Genomic DNA, 11,837 nt, shown 5'->3' with positions numbered 1-11,837 from the left:
GAACACTCGTTACAATACTTTTATTCAAAATGTGATTGCTGTACAGGTGTGCTGTATAAACAATCCAATATAATATAAATATGAATAAGATACAAAAGAAAAGTACAGTAGAAAAAAAAAAAATACTTCCCTGAAATGGGATGCAAAAGACATTACGAAAACCAGAGTCTAATTATTACTAGAGGGCAGAGTTTGTGGGATGATGTAAAAAACGCAAGCAAGTTGGTCACTTCAAAAATGGTATTGGTAATGCTAATTCCTGTTTCAGTTTAAACAGAGGCTGTGAAAAGAATAATCGTCCAATAAAACCATTTCTGATCATATCTAGTAAAAACATTGCCTGTAATGTATGATAAATATCATCATTGTAGAGGTAAAAAAAACTCATTAAGTGCATTTTTGGCAAAAACTCACTAACTGTACTTCCTGACTTAGAGTTTTTCTATAGAAATCGCAAGAAATTCCAACTGCCTATTAAAGCTGCAGTTCAGTCAATATCCTGTATGTGTGTTTTTTTTAATAAATCAGTTCTGTAGTAAGAAAAAATACTTTTAGCATTTTCTGTTTTTAAAAAAACAACTTTGAAAGACCAATTTTCTTGTATTCTATTTTAACAGCCATTTGCTAAGGCACTGCCCCTTCATGTCCTGTCACAAGCCCTGGCACACCCCTTTGTCAGCCCTGCCCTCCCTCTAGCACATGTCAGTGCAGGAGTGCTCATGAATATTCATGAGCTTCCACTGAGAGACAGAAGCAAATAAAAACAGATCCTTCACTAATTATGTCACCAAATGTCGCCTATCAATACATGGAGAACTAATTGACCTCCAGCTATACAGTTCTTTAGGTAATTAGAGATTGCCCACATGAAACTATTGAAGTAAAAAAATTAATTAAAAAAAAAAAAAAGACTGAGCTTTAAGTCAAAGTCCAGTTACCAAAGCATAAAACTCATTAAGTACGATTTAAAAAAATGTCTAAAGGAACATTTAAAATCGTGTTTTGCTCAGTACTAAAATGATTTTTACCTCTACAATGATGATATACAAAGTGTAAAACTTCGTAAGTAAATTGATAATTTATGGTTATTGAATTTGTAGAAAAGTTGTTATTCTATAAACCTTTTTTTAAGTTGCACTTTAGTCACATATTTTGCAAATCCTTACACGTCTGAAGGACTTCGAAATCCGGTGATTAAAGTGCAACTTAAAAAAAAAAAGTTTATAGAACTTTTCTACAAATTCAATAACCATAAATTGGCAATTTATTGACCACGTTTTTCACCTGACTGACGGAAGCTGTATTTTCTGATAGGCCAATTCTAAGCTCACGTTTGCACTGCAGCAGAAGCCCAGAACCTAGAAGAAATGTATTCTTTATAAACATACAGTAGGAAATACATCCACTACTCATTTCTTTGAGATGAAAATATATTTTATCAAAAAAAATAAGAACAGTGATGGTGAGCATACGTTCCTGTAAATGAGTACAGTATAGATCCTGACCTACTGTAAAAGGGATGCTTACATAAGGTATACATAGTATATTTGCAATTTTGGACCAATAAAAAAAATTCTACATTTGCAATAAGTCACACGAGTTCATCTGTAATTTGAATTCTGCTTGTTTTCTGTGTGCTTGTTCTGGCAACAGATCGCGATTGCTGCTGCTCCTTTTCCACCTTGCCGGTTTGAGACCACGCAAGTATTATCAATGGAGTATGTTCCCAGGGCTTTCGAACTCCGAGAATACGCATTGCAACCAGTTAGAGTCCAGCCGACGTCGCATGAAACGGTCACCTACAACAGGAAAAGTGAAGACGTTGCCAATATTCTGTTCACCGACAGTAGAAATACTTCGTAGACATAAAAAAAATATACAGTACCGCACGTGTTTCAGCTTTAGATTGAAAGGTGCCATTTAAAAATGTGGCCTCAAAAGATATTCTGGGATATGTGACACTTATGTGCATCAAAAGAGGTGCAAAAAGTTGCACCCCAAATCCTTGCTTTCAACATTTTACAATAACAAACTTTATATAGAGGGTGAAATGTCCAATAAATTGTGATCGATTCTGGACCAGTAATAAATAACCCTCTGGTTTTGATTACATCAAAGATTTTAGCTTATATTTTTCACATTCTTATAAAAAAAATTTTTTTTTTATAATCCCCTCTTCCTTTTGAGAAATAAGTACAGAATAGCTGAAATGCTACTTATGTATCAAGGCAAAAGTGGGACAGGAAACATCCAAAATTGTTGGGCCATTAAGAGTCTCACAGAAATGTTGAGGCATATACTGTGAGACTGCCCCAGAATCTCCCAGGTAAGTGTTCTAATACTGGTGGCTGCATCTGTACATACAGACCTTACACCCGCACAGCTCAGACACATACTGGCAGTTGCTTGACTCCCAAAATGTTTGCATTCAGCCTGCTCCGTGGCGGTTCGACCACTTTTGCCAAAACCGTATTTGAGTTAGAAAACTGAATTTTAAGTTTGGTCTTCATTTTGACTTAAATGTTTCAACCTCATATTTTGAACATAATAACATGGTACCACAGTCTCTTGAGTAGAAGAGAGAAGGAGCACAGCTAGTTACATTCAAGATGCAAAAATATGAAAAAGGGCAACTCCAGGCAACGGAAAAATTATATTATCCTTTCTTAGACAGCTTAGCAATGGTATAGGATAACGCACCTGTGGGACGAAACGTGTTGGTGCGTTATCCTATACCATTGCTAAGCTGTCTAATAAAGGATAATATAATTTTTCCTTTGCCTGGAGTTGCCCTTATTCATATTTTTGCATCTTGGATGTAACTAGCTGTGCTCCTTCTCTCTTCTATTCATCTGGACCTTCACTTCTACGGACTGCACACTGAGGAATCCATTTATCTGGAACACACAGTCAGGTAAAGGGCTATTGCCCCTCTGTTGTTACCTCTCTAGTGCTGGACTGTTTATACATTATACCCCAGGGGTGAGTGATTTCATATTGGGGACTACACGTTGTGGTAGCTGTGTGGGCACCACTAGGTCCCCTTTCTACCCTGGGAAGATTATTTCTGCCATTATATAATTGTTCCTGGATATTGGATTTACTTCAAAGAAACTTATGTTTTTGTGAGCTTACTGTGGTGATGCACCAATATACCACATAACCTATGTACCACAGTCTCTTACCTTATCTGTAAAGCCCACAGGAGAATATTCTTTGACCTTGCATTCGATACTTGGAGCATGGCAGCAGGAAGCATGAGAAGTCATGTCACTTTTCCCTACACAAAGAGGGTCTTTGTTTTCAGTACCATGAACAGGCCTTACAAAGTCACTGAAATGGCCAGATAAAGAATGAGAGCTGCAGCCTGTTAAACAATAACAGATAATATCTTATGTTTCAGTTCCACTTTACTGCTGTGAAAGCAACATTCCTTCCACGATATAGAATGAAAGATAATGAATCTAGTAAGGAACATGATCACGTACCAGTTAGGATGTGGTCCTCCCTGGAGCAGCTTGCAGTGGACAATGTACCTCCCTCACCTGGAGAACTAGAGTTCGTATGACACTCTGCCTTTGGCCAAATGCAGCACCGGGCGATAGCATATACACCATCACCACCAAATGCGTTGTGAGCAATGCATGTTTTCTTACCTCTGTGATCCTGCATATTAAGACAGAAAATGAAATATAGATGAATAATAGTCACTTCATTTATATTTCAAACACTTACAAATGATAAGAGGAACATGGGATTTGGGGGTTGGAGTTATGATTATTTGCATGGTATAGTATGGAATGGAATAACCTGCATGAGATTTTTTAAATGCACATACTGAAGATGTAGCACCCATATATAGGACTACACAACATCTCAGTACTTCTCCCAACACAGCTCCTTGTGGTACTCACACTAAGTACTTCTCACTACACCGCTTCTTGTGGTACTCACTGACAGTACTTCTCCCTACACAACATCTTGATGCTCACACTGTCCCAGTTCTTCTTCCTACACCGCTTCTTGTGATACTCACACTCGCAGTACTTCTCCTTACACTGTTCCTTGTGGTACTCACACTCGCAGTACTTCTCCTTACACAGTTCCTTGTGGTACTCACACTCGCAGTACTTCTCCTTACACAGTTCCTTGTGGTACTCTCACACTCAGTACTTCTCCCTACACAGCTCCTCGAGTCCCAGTATTTCTCCTGATTTCTATGAAGGTTTTATTAAAAATGTAATAAAAGGCCACCCAAAAACAGTTTTTGTTCTGTGTCTTTGCTAGAACATGTTTATAGGCTAATTATACTCTTGTCCCTATTAGGCTGCGTCCATGGTAAGTTCAGCCGTGCGGAGGCTGAGGGAAAGCGGGTGTTTTCCCTGGCCATGGTACGCCGTCCGTGGGCATGTCTAAGGGCGTGCCAGTCATGTCACGGAGCTGGTTCGCCCTCATTGGGCGAACCGCTCACGTGACCGGCCTGTCGCACCAAGAAATCAGTTTGAACTGATTTGTTGCGCAACACGCGCCCCCTCCCCCGCGTGTGTGCCCGCCGCATGGAAGCGATCACTGCCTTGGGCAGTTTGATCGGTCAGCGTGCGCACGCCTCCGCACGGTCTGCCCGACCATGGACGCAGTCTTAGGGCTGTTCTATAGTGCGCGCGAACGTGGTGCGCGCGTTTCATTTAGATATTGCAGGGGGCGTGACAGCGTTAGGGCGCGCTCTGATTGGCCTGCGGCTCGGCAGCAGCGCGAAAATAATATAATTTTCATTATATTTTCTCCTGTCCGCCGCACCACCGCTCACGGCCGTGCGCGTCCCAACTATACAAACGGATGCCAAACACAGCCAACTATGATTGACGCGCGCAGTGGAGGAATCGCGAGCACTATAGAACAAGCCTGAGTCATGGAAGGGAGGAGACACAAGCCACGAGTCATCATAAAAGAGGTTATACATTGGTAATAATTCTAAGCAGAACATATTGCTAAACTACAGAAAAGCAACAACAAGCAAATCAATCAATATATGGTCATGTTACCTTCCTAGTAATGGAGAACATGTCACATCTAACATATATATACAAGTAGATTTGCAGCTGATGCAAACCTAAGAAGCTGAAATTATTATTATTATTAATAATATAATTCAGTTATTTGTCACAAGGTAACATGTACTGGTGCACAACAAAAATATATCAACGAAAAGAAAAAGAGTCCCAACTCAGCACTCAAGTATACTCAGAAGAAATATCAAAGAAAATTATGATTTATTAAACAGCACAAATAATCAAACATAAAATATTAAAACAAACCCTGACATCCTCCTGTGATAGAATATGTATCAGACAGGGGAAATCCCCTATGAAGATACTGATGGACCCCTAATACCCAAGGCAAGGGAAAAAAGCATATAAGCACAAAATATATGTAGAACAAGGGGTTAACAATAACCCCTTGAACCTACAAGGCCGGCCTTACCCCTAGTAAATATAAAACCACACAGCAAGCATAGATAACACATGCACCAAATTGCCTAATACATGCTGATGTCAGATACATATATTATATACATACACCGTAAATGCAGTTGGTATAATCAAGGCAAACCAGGCACAGTGCCAAAAAGAGACTGTTAGTATGGGATCAACAATGGTTAACAGTTCACATCAGTTACCATAGTCCATGAGACCATCCATGCCACACTGTGATACTAAAATGTTCCAAAGGGTAAAGATCTTCCATCACAGTGTGGCATGGATGGTCTCATGGACTATGGTAACTGATGTGAACTGTTAGCCATTGTTGATCCCATACTAACAGTCTCTTTTTGGCACTGTGCCTGGTTTGCCTTGATTATACCAACTGCATTTACGGTGTATGTATATAATATATGTATTTGACATCAGCATGTATTAGGCAATTTGGTGCATGTGTTATCTATGCTTGCTGTGTGGTTTTATATTTACCAGGGGTGAGGCCGGCCTTGTTGGTTCAAGGGGTTATTGTTAACCCCTTGTTCTACATATATTTTGTGCTTATAGGCTTATTTTTCCCTTGCCTTGGGTATTAGGGGCCCATCAGTATCTTCATAGGGGATTTCCCCTGTCTGATACATATTCTATCACAGGAGGATGTCAGGGTTTGTTTTAATATTTTATGTTTGATTATTTGTGCTGTTTAATAAATCATAATTTTCTTTGATATTTGTTCTGAGTATACTTGAGTGCTGAGTTGGGACGCTTTTCTCTTTCTTTTCGTTGTTATATTACTTCTAGTCCCTAGCACCGTTAGTGGTTATTATATTACGAATTTAAGTACTCATTATTTGCTTAGTCTGTTGCAGGCAGTTTGTCTTGTTGTAATATATATCTTATACTATATTAGTGAAAGCACTGTATGTTTGCCTGCCTGTCTGGATGTCCGGTGTCCCTCTCATTGGTCCCTTGGCCCGCCCGCCCCCGCACACCTCTCATTGGCCTCACACACTCACACCACCCCCTTGGCCCGCCCCCCACACCTCTCATTGGCCTGAGGCGGAGTGACGGGCCAAAGGTCCAAAAAAATAAATAAAACACACACACACACACACACACACACACACACACACACACACACACACACACACACACACACACACACACACACACACACACACACACACACACACACACACACACACACACACCTCTCTCTCCCCGCTCCAAATCACCTCTCTCCCCGCTCCAAATCACCTCTCTCCCCGCTCCAAATCACCTCTCTCCCCGCTCCAAATCACCTCTCTCCCCGCTCCAAATCATCTCTCTCCCCTCCCCAGCGGCATCACCTCTCTCCCCGCTCCAAATCACCTCTCCCCGCTCCAAATCACCTCTCCCCGCTCCAAATCACCTCTTCCCCCTCCCCAGCGGCATCACCTCTTCCCCCTCCCCAGCGGCATCACCTCTTCCCCCTCCCCGCTCCAAATCACCTTTCCCCCTCCCCAGCGGCATCACCTCTCCCCCCTCACCGCTCCAAATCACCTCTCCCCGCTCCAAATCACCTCTCCCCGCTCCAAATCACCTCTCCCCGCTCCAAATCACCTCTCCCCGCTCCAAATCACCTCGCTTCCCGCAGCTGCCACGCGGCACGTAAGATGGCGGACCCCCTTCCTCCCTCGCGGCGCCGAGTCAGACGGTGGCGGCGCCCGGAAGTACAGGTAGGTGTCGCTCCCCACCTCCGGCGCCAAACGGAACTGAGAAAGGGCGCATCAACTGAGGTGTGTGTGTGTGTGTGTATGTGTATGTGTGTGTATGTGTATGTGTATGTGTGTGTGTGTGTGTGTGTGTGTGTGTGTGTGTGTCACTGTCCACTGCCCCCCCCTCCTGTCCACTGCCCCCCCCTCCTGTCCACTGCCCCCCCCTCCTATCCACTGCCCCCCCCTCCTATCCACTGCCCCCCCCTCCTGTCCACTGCCCCCCCCTCCTGTCCACTGCCCCCCCCTCCTGTCCACTGCCCCCCCCTCCTGTCCACTGCCCCCCCCTCCTGTCCACTGCCCCCCCCTCCTGTCCACTGCCCCCCCCTCCTGTCCACTGCGTCCCCCCTCCTGTCCACTGCGTCCCCCCTCCTGTCCACTGCGTCCCCCCTCCTGTCCACTGCGTCCCCCCTCCTGTCCACTGCGTCCCCCCTCATGCAGGGGGAGGAATCCATGCCTTTGAGGCGCCCCCCCCCTCCCTTTGACGCCCCCCCCCCCCCCTCCCTTTGACGCCCCCCCCCCCTCCCTTTGACGCCCCCCCCCCTCCCTTTGACGCCCCCCCCCCCTCCCTTGACGCCCCCCCCCCCTCCCTTTGACGCCCCCCCCCCCTCCCTTTGACGCCCCCCCCCTCCCTTTGACGCCCCCCCCCCCTCCCTTTGACGCCCCCCCCCTCCCTTTGACGCCCCCCCCCCTCCCTTTGACGCCCCCCCCCCTCCCTTTGACGCCCCCCCCCCTCCCTTTGACGCCCCCCCCCTCCCTTTGACGCCCCCCCCTCCCTTTGACGCCCCCCCCCCTCCCTTTGACGCCCCCCCCCTCCCTTTGACGCCCCCCCCTCCCTTTGACGCCCCCCCCCTCCCTTTGACGCCCCCCCCCTCCCTTTGACGCCCCCCCCTGCCTTTGACGCCCCCCCCTGCCTTTGACGCCCCCCCCTGCCTTTGACGCCCCGCGCGCACACACTGACTGACTGCCGCACGCACGCACACACTGACTGACGCGCACACAAAGCCTGACTGACGCACGCACACACTGACTGAGGCACACACTGACTGTGTGTGCGTCAGTCAGTCTGTGTGTGTTTGTGTTTCTGCCTCAGACTCACTGACGCGCGAGCAAACACACAGTGACTGACGCACACACGCTACATGAAGCTGTAAAGGAGGGAGGGAGGGGGGGGACTGGATTGATGTGAATGGGGGACAAACAGAGAGAGGGGGGAGGAGAGAGAGGAACGGGAACATTACATCCCGGGCAACGCCGGGTCTCTCAGCTAGTATATATATATATATATATATATATATATATTTATATATATATATTTATATATATATAAATATATATAAATATATATAACTGTTACATCTGTGTTAATTTAAACCATTGAGTTACAGAGGAAGCTGCTGTGTGAAGTGCTAACAAGGTGATTACTGAGTGAGCATTGTGAGATACATGCCTCCCTGTTTCCTGTGTTATAAATAATTGGTCCTTTTAGGCCATACTGTTTTACTGCACATTACAGCCACTAGGACGGAATTTGTACTCCACAAACTTGTTTATAGTTAATCTTTCTGGGATTTTGTACATTACATTGTATGTTACTTTGATCACACAATGATATCCCACCCTTCTTCCATTGCTGTAATTATGCCCCCCCCCCCCGTTCTCATCCCCTTCCTTATTACTGTATGAAAGTTTCAAATAAATAAAGTGTTCACAAGTTTAAACTGGTAAGGACATAGTTCTGGGAATACATCCTCACGCAGATTTTACGTTTCTCTTTAAATACTTTCCGGTATAGGAAAGAGCCCTCGTATACTGAGAATTGACCAATGTTATTATTACCACAAGCAGTCTACATCTACCTTTAAAACTGTGGATCAAAGAAATAGAGACTATGGACCAAGTCTGGAAATGGCTGAACAGGTGAAGAAATGATTATCATTCTGTGGCGGTATCAATTATGGTATCCATTAGCATATTTTAATTAAACAGATTACCTTAGAGCAGGGGCAGCCAACACCAATCCTCAAGGTGATTTTCTAAATGCTATTATTCTTTGTACTCTTCCTATCCTCCAATACCTGGACTGTCTCCTCCGGCATCTCACCATGCCCCCCCTATTGTTTTTTTTTTGCTTACTGTCTCCTCACTACTTTGTGAACGTCTCTGTTCTCTCCCATTTCCCCACTGCACCATTATTCATACACCTCTCTCCCAACAACTTCTTTACCCCTCAATAAAAAGCACCCACACAAATCCTCTATTCACACCCTCTATCAACACCTTCATGCTGCTGGGGATCTACCCTAAGCCTGAACCAAGTCACACACCTGATATCACCCATGCAGCCGGCCATCTCTTCCCCTGTAAATGGTGTTAACCTTCTGATTTAATACTGACTAACCTTAAAACTCACCCCACAAGTTAAGCCTCCCAACAGCCTGCACTCATGGTTACTGTCCCACACTCAGCCACTCCTACCACCCATTGTGGCCAAGCACTGCCATACACCGCACTTATTCCCTCACCTGCTGTCTCTGTAAGTTTCCCATTAAACCTCTTAGATTGTAAGCTCTTCAGGGCAGGGATTTCCTTTCCTATTGTCTGATTTTGCTGCACTTATTGTATAATTATAATTCCCTGTACTGTTTTCTTTGTGAAGCGCTGAGGACACTTTTGGCGCTATATAAATAAAGCGCAAACAAATAAAAAGTGAACACTAATAATAAGTGACTAATCAAAATCTTAAATAGGTGATAATGTGATAAAATTTAAATGAATACAGCTTCACCCCCTGCTCTTGAACCCACTTGGAAGGGGGTAGTCTTCACTCTTCCCCCACAGTACCAGCAAAACACACAAATTCCTCAGGAAGGAAGAAAGCAGTTGCTTTTGAAACACGTAGAGTGGGAGTTTTCATTCAGACCGGAGCATACAGCAGAGAAGTTGCAGGAGGATCCAGCACTCACCGCGCAATGAACCCGGAAGTGACGTCAGACGCCAGTCGGAGCAGTGTAACAGCTGACCGGGGGCTGAGGCGGAGGAGTGGGGGAACGTTGCAGGACGGTGAGCAAGCTGGCTAAAATCTTCCTACACTAATGCAGTGTGATATGCCCGTATTTTATTGTTAGAATGTGAGTATAATATTTTATTGTTATAAAGCTATTTTATCTCGAGTGATCTGTGCTATGCCAGTTTTTCTCTCAACATTGGGGTACGTGATCCTGGGGACCCGATCCACTCTGATGACAACTGCATCATCCACTTACCTGTGACTGTTTGAGTCAACCCTTCCTATTTGACTCTTACATCTTGTAAGTAGTCAATTCATTAGAGCCAAGTCATTTGAAGGCTTTTTTCCACGTTGCCATTTTTTGCTGCACTTAAATTTATTTTTGTTTCCTCCCCATGCTCCCCGTGGATTTTGTGTGTTTTGCTATATAAATAAAGACATACAATACAAGGGCAACCAACAGGTCAGGTTTTCAGGATATCCCAGCTTCAGCACAGGTGGCTGTCATAATGACTGAGACACTGATTGAGCCACCTTTGCTGAAGCAGGGATATCCTTAAACCTGACCTGTTGGTGGCCCTTGAGGGTTGGAGTTGGCCACTCCTGCCTAACGAGGAATATAACCTGTGTAAATAATTACCTGTAGTGTGACCCCTAGGGCTGCGACTATAGTATTGCAGACGGAGCGGAACGGAGGGGAGGCGCACATGCAGCAATACTCTTGCTAAAGCCTGAGCTTTTTCATGGCTTTGCAGGGTATGCAGCGGGCGCGATTTGGGGGCGTGGCAATGAATATTTGGAGGCGTTGCAATGACGTCCCGGCGCAGACGTCACTTCCCTACCTCACATCCCGATCCACCGGCATTTTTTCAGATGCAGCATCTGAAGCACTGTGCAGACAAGTTCACTTTCCCCCAGTATGGAAATTAACTTTAATTTCGTGTATGTTGTGTATGTTGTGTGTGTATAAAACCGGCATACAAAAAACCACTTTGAAAATGTAATTTCACTTTGATTGGAGAAGACAGGTCATGTGATCATGCCATCGCGCAAAAAATCACTTGGCTCTGTCTCCTTCAATTTCGCGCCTTTGCCAGTTCTGTCTGACGTGCGCGCTGGCGCCATTTATAGGCATCCTCAAAGAGGACCATAGATGTGAACGCGCAGCGTGCGTGCGCCTCCCCTCCGTTGCGCTCCGTCTGCTATAGTATAGACGCAGCCTCATAGGCAGAGGTCGCATTTCCTAATATTGTTGACTTTTTGTGCAGCTATAGGACGTGTGTATACTGTATGTTTGTGTTTTTTAGGCACCTACTTCAATATGCTCTCCTCTTCTCTTCCCGTTTCTGGAGAAACTAGAACAGCTAAACATCTCCTCATTCTCACTGCACTGAGCAGCAGCTGTAGCGCTACGAGCAAAGCCAGATGCCTTTGACCAAACTGTACGACACAACAGCTCCTCATCTAAAAACAGACAATTACAGATCATGGAATGTGTCTCGCTGGCTTGAACTTCTGTTACATAGTAATTAGTGTTCTAACAATTGGGAGGAGGGAATATATTGTATTAAGCAACTGGGATCTTTTACAATAGCT

At 44.8% G+C, this 11,837-nt stretch overlaps 1 protein-coding gene across 1 annotated transcript in view; it reads right to left on the bottom strand.

Moving 5' to 3' along the window:
• The window catches only part of PCSK9 (proprotein convertase subtilisin/kexin type 9), a 16,145-nt gene continuing 4,308 nt past the window's right edge, over positions 1 to 11,837 (bottom strand). The window contains exons 3-6 of the mRNA XM_075615474.1: positions 11,557 to 11,778; positions 3,489 to 3,666; positions 3,186 to 3,367; positions 1 to 1,799 (exon numbers count right to left, since the gene is read on the bottom strand). Coding sequence (XP_075471589.1) covers positions 1,602 to 1,799; positions 3,186 to 3,367; positions 3,489 to 3,666; positions 11,557 to 11,778 — 780 coding nt within the window. The 3' untranslated portion in view covers positions 1 to 1,601. The remainder of the gene's footprint in view (positions 1,800 to 3,185; positions 3,368 to 3,488; positions 3,667 to 11,556; positions 11,779 to 11,837) is intronic.

This window comes from Ascaphus truei, chromosome 10 (genome assembly GCF_040206685.1).
Source record: "Ascaphus truei isolate aAscTru1 chromosome 10, aAscTru1.hap1, whole genome shotgun sequence".
In the NCBI taxonomy this organism is placed as follows: domain Eukaryota; kingdom Metazoa; phylum Chordata; class Amphibia; order Anura; family Ascaphidae; genus Ascaphus; species Ascaphus truei.
The sequence above is the reverse complement of the archived record's forward strand: the minus strand, read 5'-3'. Positions and strand labels throughout refer to the sequence as shown.